General features: G+C 32.7%; 1 protein-coding gene across 2 annotated transcripts; it reads right to left on the minus strand.

The window, feature by feature from the left end:
- Positions 1-1,693: 1,693 nt before the first annotated feature.
- LOC111303171 (putative RNA-dependent RNA polymerase 5) lies at positions 1,694-17,222 on the minus strand. 2 transcript variants are annotated; one of them, XM_089742136.1, is made up of 20 exons: positions 16,723-17,183; positions 16,480-16,630; positions 16,249-16,375; positions 15,854-15,928; positions 14,588-14,771; positions 13,513-13,711; positions 13,299-13,386; positions 13,034-13,177; positions 12,559-12,606; positions 12,401-12,472; positions 11,951-12,057; positions 6,632-6,780; positions 6,129-6,351; positions 4,841-4,887; positions 4,662-4,738; positions 3,768-3,913; positions 2,999-3,161; positions 2,525-2,666; positions 2,215-2,381; positions 1,694-2,120 (listed from the first exon to the last, which is right to left on the minus strand). In XM_089742136.1, the coding sequence occupies exons 1-20, from the start codon at positions 17,051-17,053 to the stop codon at positions 1,884-1,886; spliced, it is 2,877 nt and encodes a 958-aa protein (XP_089598262.1). In that variant the 5' UTR covers positions 17,054-17,183; the 3' UTR covers positions 1,694-1,883. The 2 variants fall into 2 exon arrangements, with proteins under 2 accessions (XP_089598262.1, XP_022754977.2); XM_022899242.2 differs by having other exon boundaries at positions 4,662-4,887; positions 16,723-17,222.
- Positions 17,223-18,266: the final 1,044 nt, after the last annotated feature.

Here is an 18,266-nt window from a genome sequence, read left to right on the forward strand (position 1 = left end):
TATCTTATATTATTTTAAAATAATATTATATATCAAACATGACTAATTTTAGCTAAGATTCTTGAGAGTTCTTGTCATTGATAGCAAGTTGGGCACCGTCTGAACTCTTAAAATACTTCAGAAATAACGTTTGTGTTTAATTTGTAACGTTTTGGAAAGAAGGTGGAAGTAGGGTTCTATTTTTAAACGCACAAAATTTAATGGCTAGGTGGCAGATGTGGGCCAACGTGGTGGCCAAGTGGTGGTGGTGGGTGGCTGAGATTGGTAACTTTTCAACAAGGGAAAAGAAAGGGAATGCTTGCCCCACGGTTGTGGGTGGGAGTAGGGACGTTCATGTCTTGCTGATTTTTAGCAGATTTGAGGTCCCATGATTTCAGTGTATCATTGGAATATACTTTTGCTTTAGTCAATAATGCAAGTATCCTTTTCGGGTCCCATTCAGCTTTGTATTTTTCAGTTTTACACTTTCAATCCTCTCTTTGACAAGATAGGAAAACATGTTTCACTTGTTTTTTTTAAATAACAAAAAATTTCTTGAATTTTATTTTTTAAAATAAATTTTTATAAATTTTTATTCCATTAAAATAAATTATTAATTTTTTAATTTATATTTAAATAAATATTTAACTTTTTATTTATATTTAAAAGTTAAATAAATATTTAACTTTTAGTTTCATTTATAAATAGGAAAACATGTTTTTTTTTTCTTTTTTCTATAAGAGCTATAAATAAAAGTCTAAAAGGTGAGGGATCATTTTCTGCCAAAAAGTTCCAAGCCATTGCTCCACCAACAGCCGCCTGGCTAACTATGACAAGTTGGGTGACGTTAGGGGTGAGAAAAAAAAAATTGATTTAAAATTATAATATTTAATTCTGATTTGGTTTAATTTTTTTAATTTTATTTAGACTAAATTTAGATATTAAATATATATTAAATTTAAATCAAATTTCGAATAAAAATAAAAAAATTAAATCAAATAAAATTATATATTTTTTAATTTATATATATTTTTTTAATTTTTATAAAATAAAAATAATAATTTTATATCAAAATCTATTTAAATATATAAAAATTAAAAATTAATAAACTAAATTAAATTCGTAAAATTTAATTTGATTTAAATTTGAATTGAATTTAAATTTTTATAATATTATATAATATCTAAAAAAATTAAAATAAATTTGATTTAAATGAACTATTATTACTCTAAATGACACAATATTTTATTAATTTCCTTTCCTACACTAACTAAAATAATTTTTTACAAAAAAAAAAAGAAATTTCAAAAAGAAAAATTTATTAATCTATTCTATGATTAAAATATTTAATAAAAAAGAAATCATATATAAAATTAATTAAAAAATAAAATTACTTTGGTGACTTTAATGTTCATTCAAAATTACAAATAATTATTATGAACATAAAAATAAAATATAAGCACATACAAATGAAATATACATACAATTATTTTATAACATATATACATTTTTTTTATTAAATTTACATGTATTCGTTTTCTTTCCATTGATTATTTTTTATAATAATACCAAATAATAAATATTTTCGGTAAATTACCATTTCCTATAATTCCCTCAAAAAAAAGCCCTTTTCTGCTACACTTATTTGGCAGCTTTATCTCCGAGTAATGTTTGCTTGGATATGGATATGGATAAGGATAAGGATAAGGAAAAGGAAAAGGAAAAACATCATCTTTTTTGACCTTTCCCACAGAAGTGAGTATTTTGAAGGCTTCCCTCCACAAATTAAAAAGAAACAAAAATCATATGCTTCAGGATATGATAAACTACATATACAGATAAGTTTCTTTTTAACTTGAACGTTTGAAAGCATATATCATTAGCTAATTACAAAGCACATTAGTTCAAGCAAAGAGGTCTTTCAAAACAGAAGGTGCACATGACAAGGTATTTTCACCTTGCTCCAAGCAATACAAACTTAACAGGGCTGAGCCTGCAACTTTCCAAGCAAATGCGCATTTGCTTACGTCTTCCTTTCTGATGGCATAATCATAGGAAATGTTATAAATAGCCACTGCCTCCTCGTAAATCTGTTCGAGAGGCCTTTGTCTCTGCTCCAATTCTGCAGCTCCGTACAATTTCTAAACCACAAGTAAATGTAAAGAACGAGTGTTAAACTTCGATATGCTGCAAACAAGGAAGGGGCAACGTGGAAACACAAAGCTCAACGACCACCTTTTTGTATTTGTTATAAACAGCGTTAGCAGCCTCTTCTTTCTGTTCTTTGCTCTCGGCATCCAAAGCCTCCGTCATGTCCTTCCTGTATTGCTTATAAAGTTCAGTCCATTTTTCTCTGCAATCTCCCGGAAAGCCAACGTTGAAACATGGGAGCTTCCGAACTTCTGAACAGGATAAAACTGTAACATATTATCCCCTTTTGCTTATACTCCATAATAGCATGAAAAATCAGAAAGATGCTCTAATGATAATGCTCTTAAAACCAAATGATGCATCAAGCTTTAATGTTGGTCAAGATAACCTTCACCTTTCTTTGACAGTTCTTCGTTGTATGATTTGACGAAGTCATACATTTTCCCCAATATAGAAGTTGATTTGAAAGAATATTCTTTTTCCCGCTCCATATAATGAGGAAATGCAGCTGCCCTCAAGTCTTCTGGAATTTCAATCTATTCACGATAGCTAATATAAGTAAAATATTTTTTGGAGGTCAACAAACATGAAAAAGTAAATAAAAATAGCTATACATGTATACATAGAGTTTACAGCAAAACCAAAAAAGAAGCAATCATCTCTCACATATACTTCACAATAACCACTGCAACAAACTAAAGCATTGCTGTTTTAGATAACAATCAACCACTTATGCCATAAGTTCTTCAAATCAATTGCTTGCCATTGACTGATGAGAATGTTGTTATTGACTTCACTTGAAAGTAATGATACTTACATGGGCTAAATATAAGCTAATCTCAATCCCTTGACAAAGCAACGTACTAACCTTTTTTCCTGTCTTTGGTGCATCCAAAGCCTCGTAGTATAAATTAATCAAGCTTAGCAGGTTTTGTTTCACAAGAGCCTTCTCATCAGAATTGCTATCTTCCAGTGTAAGAAACCGGTCCATTATTGCCTTCCAATTATCAGCTGCAACACTCATAGCATAACTGAAAGCAGCCAAAAGCAACTTTACATTAGACCAAAACCAAGAACTAGTACGATATTAAGACTATCGACAGAACTTCACCACCATACACTGTATATGTTAGGAACCAAAACAGGAGATGCCTGCCCGAGTTGCCATCTCATATTTGTTATTGAATAATGAAGGATGAATTAACGAACTTGCTCTAAGACTGATAATAAGTTAATAACATGCTACTAGTTGGCCAAAATAAAAAACACACTACTAAATGACTTTGACTTGGTCTCCAAGAACAGTATATCATTTGATAAAACCAAAAGACATTTTGGATGTCCACAAAAGTATTTTAATACTGAGCTGTGAAACAAGCAAATTAACTGAGTGCTTTTTAAGGGAGAGGTACTAGTTTTGAGGAACTTCAGAACATAACTTCAGATGAAAAAGAATTTTTACATATAAGATTTTGATTTATAATATATTAATTGTTCAGAAAGGAATGTCATAAACATTGACACTTCGTGATTCAAGCAAATTCAGTACAGCAAACTTTCACAGCCATTAACATTCAAAGTCAGGCCTCTTACTTGTGAAAACAAAATATTATTAAGGTGTACGGTAAAGTGATTACCTTGGCTGAAACCTAGTTCTCAAGAATAATTTGAAGAGCTCATCCTCCAGCTCCTCATCTGAAAACTCAAGTGGTCCTTTAGTAGGCACTCCACAAGTTGAAGAATTGTCTATCCAGGGTTCACTCATTTTGAAGTAATCCAATAACTGAAGACAATTGGTGGCTAATCTCAGGAAACGTCAAAATAATGCCAAATATAGATGAAACCTACAATTTAATGTACAACATTTGCATTTGTACCATATCTATAAATCATCATTCACTAATCAAATTTAAAAGAAGATTCCTCATTTTTGAAGAGGTTAGCCAAACTTCATTATAAAATTCAGTAGCCAACGCATATATAGCACATAGGATATTTTGGTGCATAAATTTTTTTATTATATATGTATATAAAAAAACTCAATATTTCAATTTAAATTCTAAAGTACAACGGCAATATTAACACTTAAGCATGTCTCATAGATGCCGATGTCAACTAGGACATGAAATAGTTAAAACTTTCCCTACATAACCAATATCCTTTTCACGCAAAATCTATAAGAATGTTGTTGACATCTCTAAAAATGCTGTTTCCAGGAGTTAACACCAACCATGCAGGAATGTAAGGACATTCAAGTAAATACAACTGTAAGAGGATGGAAGAGTGAACTGAAGACCAAATTAAATGTTACCTTCTAGCATATACGTAAAGTAATGCTCCTAATGGATGCATCCAGTTGAAATAAGTGCAAGAATATATTAGTTGAAATAAAGACAAAGGATAGTTACCTGTTTGACCATCTACTAAAAGGAAAGAACAATAAAGGTAGCAATCAGGGCCGCTACAGATGGAAGAAAAGGAAAAGAGTAAATAAACTCTTTAACAGGAAAGTAATTCAAAATAAAACCAACCTGGGGATTTCTTGATACGAAATACATATCACCATCAAAATCACCCCCAGCCATCTCATCAGCCAATGAGCGTCTGCCTTTACAAGGAAAGAATATAGCATACTTAGCATGTCCTACATATTCATTCAAGGCTTCCACATATCTAGCATTTAGCACATGTATATCTCCAAAATGTATACCGGGTTGGTGATACACTAGCACTTTCCCAGAAATCTGTCCATCATCCCTACACATATCATCAGAGCAGACAACACAATATCCAATCATCAAAGAAGGACAAACTTGTCAACTGCCATGTAACTAGTTATACTTGATTTATTAGATTCATCTTGCTGCAAAAAGTTAAATTTCTGTCCAAAACAGTTGAGACTGTGTCGACGAATTTACTAATACAACAATAATAACATAATTCAAGCAAAGGGTGCCCCAAACAGTATTCCTTTCTCTTATGCATCATACACCTTAGTATGTTTCAATGTCTAACAAAATAAACTGAATTACAACTTGCTTTAAGGAAGATGTGTAAACAAAATTAAAAGTCCAAATTGGTGAGAGGGTGGGGGTGATTGTTTGCACAGTATCTTCCATAACTAATAGAATATCTCAACATCAATGCACGGCATCACAAGGAAGCTCCAGCTTCCTTGTAACTTAAACTGTAAAGAACATTATGCAGCAACATTTTCTGATATAATATTTAACAGGAGAATCTGTCATACAAGCAGTCTCTAGTACCAACCTTCTATTGGGAAAAAAGTGAAAGAAGGAAACTTGGGGAAACTCTATACTTTCCTGCATTCTCATTCCCTTCATCTTTATTTATTTTCTGTCAAGATTAGTTATAAGTAGGTATTGGATCTTCATATCTTTTGCCTAACAAAGGGTGGTAGAAGTTCAGTCTAAAATACAAAAACAGCTTACATCATTTCTAACATCATCATCTGCAAAGACACATCCATACTAGAGATCCGAGACTAAAGACACCAGAATAAGATGTCTTTTTTGTTTTTAATCAAAACATGAAGTCATATCATATAAGTGGAGATGGACGTCAAAGAGTTATTCTTGGAATATGTGTCAGAATACATGAGCCTACATGCACAGATGTAAAGGCTCCTGTTATCACTCTCTTTCAACATGCACATCGTATAACAGAACAGCTAAAGCAGCTACCATTAAATGTTAAACCATGTGCTATAATCACTTAAATCAAAAGGTTATGAGATTTTGCTTTCCAAAATGGACAGACTCATTCCTTTGTTTTTATTTTGAGATGCTCCAAAGGTTTCCAACTTTCAATATTGTCGCAAGACTTGATATTGCTACTTAAACTTTTACATTTTCCATAGAAGAAAACATATTCCATTACGATATTTGTAAGAAATGCAGTTCAAAATTGTTATTATTTGTTATGTCACCATCACAAACAAAGAGACAAGAATAACAGAATAACCCCAACTTACGTACAAGATAATGCTGACTTGATCACTTTCTAGGACTCCAGATGGATCAACAGTGCCCATTAAATAATAAGACTCAGTCATAGGGAGCTTTCCTCCTAGCAGACCCTTCCTTTCTTCATTCAACATTATTGACATCCTATGTTGTAAATATGATTCATCAAGGGGGATCCCTGATAAAATCATTTTTGCTGCACTGAGATCATCCATGCTGCCTCGGTTAAGAGAAACTGCACGTGATAGTTATGAAGATCCATTCAAAAGGTGATTATATCAGTGAGAGGTACAAAGCAAAGTGGCATGAACGAGAGAACATTGTTGAAATGTATATCAAATTTGAAGGAGATTGTGCAATGCCAATAAAAGCAAAGAGCAATAAAAACATTAGAATAGAAGAGAATTTCATTTATAAAAGAATATAATATTGTCATGTTAAGGTTGTATAGTCTTCAAAATTGGAGGGAGAATTCAGGGAAGGGGGGGGAAATTTTTGGAAGTTGACAAAACTACCTTTAAGAGCTGTGCGTTTGTTGGAGAAAACACTTTGCGACTCTTCTAAGGCATTCTTCAAGATGTCCATAAAAAAGTCATTTGGGACACCTCCATAGCTAAGGAGCATAATCAAATTCCTTGAAAGAGAAGTTTTCTTTGGTTGATTGCTGCAGGAGATAACACAAATACATCATCCCGAAATGCAATAAAATGAAGTTATCACAAGGCATCAAATTTCTCAGGGTAAATCCATCTCATCAAAGCCAAATACATCAAAATCAAGTCAGAAATAAAAGAAACTTTACGCCTTCACTTGCTTATTGGCTTAAAACAGGAAGTGGGTAATTTTTATTGGGGCTGGAGGACTGATTTGAACTTATTCTGTACTCATGCTTTGAGCTTCCATAGCACCATTAGTAGTTGCTGTTAAGTTCTAGGGAAGTTAAAACTTAAAAGTGATGTGAAGCCAATGGATTCGAAGCAGGGCTTTATGCCCATCTATTAGGTTGGACACACAAGCACTAGAGTGATTCAACACCTGGGAATGGGCACCCCATCCCCACTTTGGGATGGAGAGAAAGACCTTTATCTCCCTCATTTTCCCAAGTTGGGGCATGTTCATTTTTGCAATTACTAAAGACACAATAGCTGGCAAGCATCACCCTCTGACAGCTAGAGTTTATACTTCAATGAAGCATTCACCTCAAAAACAACATTGGACAATTACATTAAATGTTTTCTGGTTAGAAGGCTATGCTCAAAGTATGGTTTCAGGGAATGAAAGAAGAAACGAATAGTGCAAAGACAAACTGTCAGAATGGCAATGCTACATTCAGCAGGCCTGCATACTTTTGTTCATCTAAATTTATCTATTGAGTGGATATTTTGACAAACATGGGCATAAGGAATAACATAAATGATAGATTCAATCCTTTTCTCATTTACCTTTATTTTCTATAGGAGATTCTGTGGAAAAACTAAGAAATAAATCAGTGTGGAAACTGAATGTATATTGAAAAACTGCTTATTTAGAATTATACAAGAACCTTAGGTTTATATACAACTAACTAGGGGTTAAACTAGGAAACTAAATCTTCCTAAAAAACTAATCCTATAATTGAGAGATTGTTTATTCTAATTTTTGTCCTTAATTCTAGGGATACAAATACTTAATTCTAGGATACAAATATAAATATACATATTACAATATTACAACTAGCTGTAAATAAGTGTTTTCCCACACTCCCCCTCAAGCTGATGAATAGGTGTTTTCCATTCCCAGCTTGGAAATAATTTCTTGAAATGTTGCACTGCTGAGACCTTTAGTCAACATATCTGCAAGTTGACCCTTGGTTGATACATAAGGTGTACAAATCAACCCACTATCTAATTTCTCCTTTATGAAATGCCGATCTACTTCAATGTGTTTTGTTCTGTCATGTTGCACAGGATTGTGTGCAATGCTTATTGCAGACTTGTTATCACAGTAGAGTCTCATTGGTCCATCCCATTTGATCTTCAAGTCTTCTAGGATAATCTTTAACCATAGTAGTTCACAAATTCCTTGAGCCATTGCTCTGAACTCTGCTTCAGCACTTGATCTTGCCACCACATTCTGTTTTTTACTCTTTTAAGTCACAAGATTACCACCTAAGAAAGTGTAGTAGCCTGATGTGGATCTTCTATCAGTTACTGAACCTGCATAATCAGTATCTGTATATGCTTTTAGAACTAACCCCGAATTTTTTTTGAATAAAATACCTTTCCCAGGATTGACCTTCAAATAGTGCAATATACAATAGACAGCCTGTAGGTGCACTTCTTTAGGACTATGCATAAATTGACTTATTACACTCACAGCATATGTTATATCAGGTCTAGTATGTGAGAGATAAATGAGTCTTCCAACTAATATTTGGTACATCACTCTATTTACAGCAGCATATTCATTAGCTTCTCCAATTTTATGATTAGGATTTATAGGGGTAATTGCAGGTTTACATAAGAGTTTCCCAGTTTCCTTCAGAAGATCCATCACATATTTCTGTTGTGAGATGAAGATATCATGCCGTGAGTGAGCTACTTCAATTCCTAAAAAGTACTTCAATCTCTCTAGCTCTTTTATCTCAATTCTCTAACTAAACACTGTTTTAGAGATTCTTTCTCTTTTTCATCATCTCCAGTTACAATTATATCATCAACATACACTAATAGAACTGTGACTCTCCCTAAATCAGAGTGTTTGATAAATAATGTGTGATCTCCTTGACTCTGTTTATATCCCATTGCTAACATCACTTTGGCAAATCTCCCGAACCAAGCCCTAGGAGACTGTTTAGGGCCATATAAAGCCTTTTTTTAGCCTACATACTTTGTTTGCTTTTAGATGACCTCCAAATCTCGGTGGAACCTTCATATATATTTCTTCTTCCAAATCACTATGTAGAAAAGCATTCTTTACATCAAATTGTTGAAGCTGCCAATTGTAATTTGCAGTCAATGATAACAAAATCCTAACTATATTCATCTTGGCAACTGGAGCGAAGGTTTCCTGATAATCCATTCCATAGGTTTGAGTGTAGCCCTTAGCCACTAACCTGGCTTTATATCTTTCAATAGTACCATCTGCTTTGTATTTTACAGTGAAAACCCATTTACACCCTACTGAATTTTTTTCTTTAGGCAACTCTACCAGTTCCCATGTCTGATTTTTCTCTAAGGCCTTCATTTCTATTTTCATGGCTTGCCTCCATTTCTCACTGGATAATGCCTAAAATAATGTAGTTGGAATAGAAATAGTGTTTAAGCTCACAAGAAAATTTTTGTGAAATGGTAAGAATTTTTCAAATGACACAAAATTAGAGATTGGGTATAATGGATGCTTAGTACATTCTCTGGTTCCTTTCCTAATGGCAATAGGCAAATCATAATCACTAGTTATAGTTTTAGAAGATTCATGCTCATTTTGAGAAACTCATTTCCAGAATTAGGATCAGGTTCTTGGACTGGCACTGGTTCAGGATCTGAAACTTTCTTTCTTGAGTACACCTATAATTCCTTCATAGAATCAAAAACAATATTATCCTTTGTCACATCTTTTGTACTTGGAATAGGTTCAGACTCAAATTCAGTGTTTGACTTAAGCTCAACAGAAACAAGTTTCGACTCAGAAGAATTAATTGGTGTAAATGTTGAAGAAGGGGACAAATCAAGCAAAAAGAAATCTTTATCCTTATCTTCCATGAATGAAGTCTCCCCCTGAAGATAAGGTTGAGTAAAAAATGATTTACTTTCTTCAAAAGTGACATCTGCAGACACATAATTTTTTGGTAAGAGGATGATAGCATTTATATCCTTTTTGAGTTGAAGAATACCCCACAAAAATACACTTAATTGCTCTTGGATCCAACTTTCCCCTGTTATGACTGTGAACATGAACAAATGATGTACAACCAAATATCCTAGGTGTGAGATTGTTTGTGGTATTGAGGTTGAGATAAAGTGAAAGTAGTTCCATAGGAGTTTTAAATCCCAAAACCCTTAAAGGTAACCTATTTATAAAATGTGTGGTAGTGAGAACAGCTTTTCCCCAGTAAAATAGGCTCGGGTTGTGGCTAGTAAATGGCTATTTTTCCTCTCTGTCACTCCATTCAGCTGTGGAGTATTAACACAAGATGACTCATGGATAATCTTCTCTTTTTGGAAATAGGTAGATAGACTCTAGTTGAAGTAATCTCTTGCATTATCAGACCTAAATCTCTTGATTCTCACTCCAAATTGATTTTGGATTATGTTTTGGAAGCTTAAAAATATACTATTCACATATGATTTGAATTTAAGTAAAAAAACCCAAGAGACCCTGGTACAATCATCTATGAATGAAACAAACCATCTCGCACTAGAAATATTAGGAATTGTAGAAGGACCTCAAATGTCACTACAAATCAAGTAAAAGGGAGTAAAACTTCTTTTGTTACTGATTGAAAAAGACACACATCTATGCTTTGCAAGTTCGCAAACATCACAATGAAAATCTTCGACATTTAATCCTTTGAACAAAGAAGGAAACATGTTTCTCAAGGTTCCAAAAGAAGGATGTCCAAGACGAAAATGATAAAGCCAGATTTTGTCTTTATTGAAAGATTTTTCAGAAAGAAATGACAAAGGTAAACTATTCTTGATATTATTTGTGTTATTTGATGTCTCAAGATAATATAGTCCACCCTTCTCCTTAGCAAGTCCAATGATCTTCCCCAAACTCTGGTCTTGAAATTCACAATAAGAGGGATAAAAAGTTACTTTGCAATTCATATTTCTGGTAAATTTTTGTATAGATATCAGATTAATAGACGATCCAGGAACATGAAGAACATTTTTTAGAACAAACGAAAGATTAACTTGAACATCTCCTAATCCTGTCACTGTGGTAAGTGAACCATTTGCAACAACAATTTTCTTATTATTAGGACACAGATTATATGTACTAAATTTTTGTGAGAAATGTGTCATGTGGTCTGTTGCTCCTGAGTCAATGACCCAAAAACTCATAATAGGCTTAGCCGAGACATTTAATCCATAAGAACCAAAAGCTTTACTTGAACTAAAAACCTTACCTAAAGAACATACCACAGTAAGCTTTTCAAGGATTTTCAATAAGTTTCTCAGCTTTTCATTCTCTTCCCTATCGAACTCTCCTTGTTTCTGAGACATCTGTAGTACTCCAGTGATTTTTTCAGTTAACAATTCCTCAAATTGGGTGATAGTGATATTTTTCTTTGAAAAGGTTCGACAATGAAGGCCAAAACAGGATTCGGCAATGAAGGTCTAAAAAAGTCAGCAATGAAGGCTGAAAATTTTGCTTCCCAAGAAGAACCTAAAGCTCTAATACCATGTGAAAAAACTAAGAAATAAATCAGTATGAAAACTGAATTTATATTGAAAAATTGTTCATTTAGAATTATACAAGAACCTTAGGTTTATATACAACTAACTAGGGGTTAAACTAGGAAACTAAATCTTCCTAAAAAACTAATCCTATAATTGAGAGATTGTCTATCCTAATTTTTGTCCTTAATTCTAGGGATATAAATACTTAATTTTAGGGATACAAATATAAATATATATATTACAATATTACAACTAGCTGTAAATAAATGTTTTCCCACATATTCATTTCAGTTTTGAGAATGTATAGGCTCCCCCCAAAAAACTAATCTCTCCTATATTGAACCCAGAACACATTCAATTGGTACTTATCAAGAGATTTAAAAAAATGTAATAGGTGCTATGCACAAATACATTAAACAGAAATTATATGAATTGAACAATGGCAAGTACCTTGTTTTAACTACTTCCAGTGAATTTCTAGTGCAGATATTTGACAGATTCGGATCTGGCTTAACTTTAATCATCGAAGGCCGAACTTGAATGGTTCTGGGTGGAAGCTACAAAATTTTGGAATAAAGTTATTATAAGCATGCAGAAATTATTAGCCAACAACAATATGATACAGTTGTTGGGATCCTAGACAACAACAACAAATGGATTACATTGATCAATAGATTTTTTAAGGGAAATATGGCATTTGACATAGTCTCAATTCTGATTTCAAATGGTACTGGAGTGAACACACAAAACTAGATTATCTGATGCAATAACAGTTACAACTAATTGAACCAGACTAGATTATCTACTGCAAAGGACAAATCATCATTTCTCATTTCAAGCAGGGACTTTTCTGGAGGAGTAAGCTTATTCTAATCTTAAGGGAAAATAAAAAAACTATACCTTTTTATTGACAAGGACGGTTCCCTTGACAGCAGAACCATTGTTAAAAAGGCGGAACTGGACTAGCAAAGGCTAGGAAGAAAGAAAAAACAATGGAATGATAATCAATAGATAAAATCTAGAGAAGAGAGCACTAATTAATTGTTAAATGCACATACCGGTACCCTATGGTGAGATTCTGTCCGTTTCATGTCTGAAAACTTCCCCTAAAGTCCATTGAGATTAAAATTTATGATCATAAAAAATGCAATGAATTTAAAAACAGGTATCAATAAAAAGATCATAATATAACAATTTTAATATCCCCGCTATAAAATAAGAAATATCGATGGAAAGGAAAATGGAAAAATTTTTATAAAATAGTACCGGAGAAAACTAAATGGCAAAGGAATAGTTGGAACCTAGGCCTAACAAGCATGCTCATCTATATTACCTCAAACATTGTGAAGTTTTAACCAATTATACAAAACAGATTTAATGGAGTTTTAGTGCAAATGCTGCTTCAGATGGATATATATCAAACTGATTTGTGTTGTGCACACCAGAAAAATGAATTATTGGGCAAATACTCAACATTACTTTCACCTCAAACCAACTGAGTAACAAGTAGAAAATGAAGCACTCTACACCAACCTCAACATTGTCACCATTGACAACACTTCCTTTGAAGACATTTTTTGGGCATTTCAAAGCCAAATCCTCCGATATATAACCAGTTCCATCAGTGTGGATACAAGTTTCTCCATCTTTATTACACACCAAATTTCCATATTTATCCTGCAATAAGATTTATTTTTGCTAAAATATCAAATTGAACTCAGGAAAAAATACATAAGATAAAAAACTATAAAGGGAGACAAGATCATTTTTATTGAAAACTTAAATCAATATACCACACCTGGCAAGGTATATCATCTATCACCATAACATTTACATCAGCTAAATCAATTTCCAACTTCATGGTCTTGGACAAGATTAGTGAAAATCTACAGCCCAAAGAAAAAAAAGCCTTTCAAATTATTAAAAAAAAAAAAAAACTTAAGATACCTCTCAAAAAAATTGAAGAAATTTAAAGGAATAAAAGAAACATGCAGATTTGTATCATCACTGACCTGGCCATATACTTGGCCACATTGGACAGGGTATGGGCATGCATAAACACACTTCTGGCTTCTTGAATTGTCTTGCCAGATAAAACATAATCTTTACCATCATCAATGGATGCATTAGACTCAAACCGAACAAATAAGCACCTAACAGATGAGGTAGTCTGGTCTTTCTTTCTTGCTTTTTTGCCTCCATCCTTAAACACTGAAAATTTACCATATTTGGGATAAAAAAAAAACTAATTTTCCATTCTGTGAGGTTAGGAACATAAGCATCGGAAGAGTTCAATACTTTGACTAGTATAACATAAGTTAAGACATCCTACAAGGTGGTACATACTCAATGCCATTCCCAACAACTAGGGTGTTCAAAGTTTTTTCCATGATATAGGTTTCTATAAAAATGAGAAGCAGAGGATCCTCAATAACTAACAAGTTGCACATAAAGAAAACAAACATGTATGTGCAAGTCAGGACATCCACAAGAAGCTGCAGACTGGAAAATAAGAGCAGTCCTTTCTGACGCACACATAAACAACCTCATACACCCAGCACCATAATGCAAAAGCCCCACATTCGTATTGGAATTGAAATCCATAGTTGTTGTAACAGATCATCCTAATTATCAAACAGACAGAAACAAAGGAGTGACAAAGGAAAACAAATGAACATTACATTTCACCAATATTAAAATGAGGAAACCATCAACTAGAATTGTTGCAAAACAAGCACAAATTCCATGCTTTAAAAGCAGCTCTTACTGCATTGCTTTGTGCTAATTCTCTGAGACAAGTTGAATAAAACACCTAAACTAATGTTGAAAAAAACAACTAAAATGAACTGGTCAAAGCAGATATTCCTCATTTGTAAGATAAGAACAGCTGGCTGATGTATCATCCCTCCACTCTAGCAAAGGACCACATCACAAACATGCATGCCTAAGATACATACAGAGATGTATACTGCTAGCAGAAAATGCATGCTAGTTTAACGGATAACAGTAATAAATTATATGAAAGGGAAAAAAAAAACACCTAATATCATATTCATCATTACAAGATAATGGTGCAGAAGGACTCACCAAAAAACCTGTAATAACGCAAACCAACGAGGATTCCTCCTTTTGCAATTTTTTTGTACTCCGCATAAAAATCATTGCCAGCTGAACTTTTACCATCCGTGACATTTGCAAACTTAACAACAAGAACATTATCATCTCCTAAAACCCTTTGTAAATGACTTCTAGTCTTCTCCAAAAAAGGGCCCTGAAATGGAGAACATAAAAAAAATAATAATTGAAGGGAAAATATTGTAAAAGAAAATTAATGAGCAAAGCACTTCATGTTACTAAGATTTTTGTAACTCTCAAAAATACTATAGGTCAATCTCCTTCATAAGGTAGCAAGAGAAGAAAGCAAAAGTGTTAAACTTTAAATTTTAAACAGGGATGATAGAATCAGATATGCATAGATAAAAAAAAAAAAAAAGGAAAAAGACAAAAGTGACCTTAGGTAAATGGAATAGACAAAGAATTGATACAACAAAGCTTCGAATTTGGGAGCTTGGCATTTGGGAGCAAAGGCTTAATGGGATTGGCCAAGTGAATTATCCTATTATGGCAACAGGAAAAAAGAAAAAAGACTAAGAAAACTAAGTATTAGCTAAGGTTTTCAATAAGGAAACTGCTGTGCATTAAAGGAAAAAAGGAAGAAAGCTAAGAACAAGAAATTTTAAGTGGTTTGGGAAAGATTATAGATGCTTGTTATCTCATGTTCAAGTCACTGCTTCAGTCTTTTTCATTTAAAAAGTCATAATAGTATGAATTATCAAGAAAGTACCAAATCAGAAATAGAAAATTAAATGTGAATCCTTCCAAATCTTTGAAATGGCTGCTCAGGAATGTGTCTACCCCCCTAGAAAGGCAGATCAGATGACTTAAGCCCATGGAAGAAAACAATCACAAATATTTCTATAAGATTAATAGCAGCCAGGACTACAAATAAGGAGCCAGAGCCAGTGACGGCAACCAAAGGTTAAATACACACTTGCAATAGATGTTTGGCTTGTGCTAAATTCCAATCTCAAGATAGTTCTGTATCACCATGCATTACAATAAAAATGGGTACGTTTGATATGCCTGTTATAGAGGCTTAAAACTGAGAAATTGTACTTAAAGGCCTTTGATCACCACGTAAAAGCTGTCCATATTCCAGACAATTTGATATTTGTTTTTAGATATGTCAACAAATTTAACTCAAGGCCTTTTGTCCTTTCAATGTAAGTTAACAATATGCATGCACAGAATCAAGGAAATGTAAGAACCTTGAAACTGCAACTCCCGATTTACCTTGAACCTACAACTCCCATTTTCAGAGACATAACAGTGGTATTGATATGTTTTTCCAGACTCCCACTCAGATGACTGCAAGATAAGCGAATGGAAAAGTAAGAAGAAAGACAAAAAAGAGAAAGTAATCAATTGCACAAAGCATCACATGCATGGGAAGGCAATGCCCATATGAAAAAGTGGTCTAATACACATTCCAAACTTTTGAAACATTTTGCACTCCAATCTTAGAGACGACAGGGTGGAAATCAAATTCTGTTTGTTGGACAATCGTAGTTGATACAACCTTCAGACAATTTTCATAGTTCTTTCTTTCTTATTCATTAGAACATAAATGTAATTCAAAATATACTTAAGAGTCAAAGGCAAATATCATTAAAGACCAGTTATGTTACCTGACATCGATCGGCAGGAGCATAATGTTGGCCCAGAGAAACCCAGACCTCTTCCTCAAATTTATCCATTGCCAAATCTTTTAATCTTCGAATTTCATCAGCAGTGATTACTTCTTCCAACCTCTCCCTAGGATAAAAAGATAGAAAAAAAAAAGTCACCTTTTTGTTTTTTTGTTTTTATTTGTTTAAGAAAAGTTAAACTTGTTGAAAGCACTGGAAAATAAGCATTACGAGCCAATGTAACTTAAAATTAGGAAAGCTTTTCTGAATTCAAGCTCCCCTAAAGTCACCAATTGAGGGCTAAACATTTCTCTTCTGACAAGTGAAGAACTTAAAGGACGGGTATCTGGAGTCTGAATAACATCATGTCCCCTTAAATCAACTATAAAACAAACAACCCAGAAAATAAATTGTCAAAGCAACCGTGAAGAGAGAAAGAAATCCAACATTTCTTAAATAAAAAAAATATTTAACCTTGAGAATTCATCATAAGACGGAGAGTTTTGATGGGAGAAGGCAAGGGGCTACAGTCAAGTTGAGAAGAAGAACTTGGTCGTTTGTGAGGGGTGCCGTTGTTGTTTAGTTCTTGGTTGATCATAGCCATAACAAATCCATCAAATGAAAAACGAATTGACGTCCGTTGGATTTTCTCTAGAATCCTTAAAGATACTTCTTCGCCTATATCATCCAGCGCCCGCCTCGTTGAGGAGGCAAGTGGAGGTTGGTTCTGCTCACGACAAATTCTAGATACTGCTTCTACCACTGTTTGGGGTAGAATCACATCCTCACAAAAGTTACTTTCCATTGATCAAATTAATGTACAATAACTTCCTCAACTTTTAGTCTTGAAAGATGGAAGGCTTGAATTTGTGATAAAACAAAGAGGGTGGAGAAGGTTTAGTTGCAAGAAGGCGGGGTTTTATGGCATTATATACAGGGAGGTAAGCAACCATTCTCAAAATTTTAAAATGCATGATTTTGGGTTTTTTCTTTCCAAATATATCTCCGAATTATATAAAATATTAAAATTTATGTTTTTTTTATTATATTTTATATAAAAACTATATATCATAATTTATATAACATAAAATATTTTTTTAAAATTTTATTAAATTTATATATTATTTTTATTGAAAGTTTAAATCACATTATTTTTATATTTTATTTTCGTACGATACCCACAATTAAATAAAAGAAAAATGCAAAAGCTCCTCGAGGAGCGCTCCTTGCAAAAGAAAAGTAAGGCTTTGTAGTTCAAATCATGACCACTCTGATATCCGACATTAAAGATTTTTTAAATCCACTTTCGCTGGAAAGTACTAAGATTCAATATTCAAAACAAAATAGTAAATAGGCAAACCTCGGCAGCTTTATATATATATATAACAGACAAAAAGCATCGCTTATTAACTCTACATGTTAACATGTTTTCAACATTCATCCTCTATTAATTTCAAACCTTCTTTAATTTCTTAATTTTCTTTTTCCTAAAAAAATTTCTTAATTTTCTCTTTTAATATTATTTTAAATGAAAATAAATAAAATTATATTTACCATTAAGAATATGTTAATGAATAATACTTTTCCCATCTCATTTTATTTGTTTATATATTTTTTTGAAATATTGCAAAAAAAAATTTTTATTTTAAACACTCAATACTCTCTTTTTATATTTCAAATTAATTTTAAAAAATAAAATAGTATTAATTATATAATTATATAAAATATTAGATCAACATCTAAATAGACATGTATAATTGCCTCTTTAGCATGTTCTTTTTTGGCCATCTTCTTCAGAACATGACATCCACAACTTAACCTCAAAGGAAAGGAAAATACTTCAAATAAAGGTTAAGATTTGAATTATAATGGTGCACTTTACTTTTTCCATCTCATTTTATCTGTTTATATATTTTTTTGAAATATTTCAAAATAATTTTTTTATTTTTAAATATTTAATAATCTTGTGTTTTATATTTTAAATTAATTTAAAAAATTAAATAGTATTAATTATATAA

The sequence above is a fragment of the Durio zibethinus genome, chromosome 13 (assembly GCF_047325235.1).
Source record: "Durio zibethinus cultivar Kanyao isolate XHJ-2024 chromosome 13, ASM4732523v1, whole genome shotgun sequence".
Classification (NCBI taxonomy): Eukaryota; Viridiplantae; Streptophyta; class Magnoliopsida; order Malvales; family Malvaceae; genus Durio; species Durio zibethinus.

Excerpts from the sequence above, each read along its gene's own strand:
- LOC111303171 (XM_022899242.2), bottom strand. The coding sequence starts at position 17,053 with ATGGAAAGTAACTTTTGTGAGGATGTGATTCTACCCCAAACAGTGGTA. Across the intron at positions 15,929-16,248 it reads CTCCTGCCGATCGATGTCAG|TCATCTGAGTGGGAGTCTGG; the intron begins GTAACATAACTG and ends CTTATCTTGCAG. Across the intron at positions 6,352-6,631 it reads CAAACGCACAGCTCTTAAAG|TTTCTCTTAACCGAGGCAGC; the intron begins GTAGTTTTGTCA and ends TATCACGTGCAG.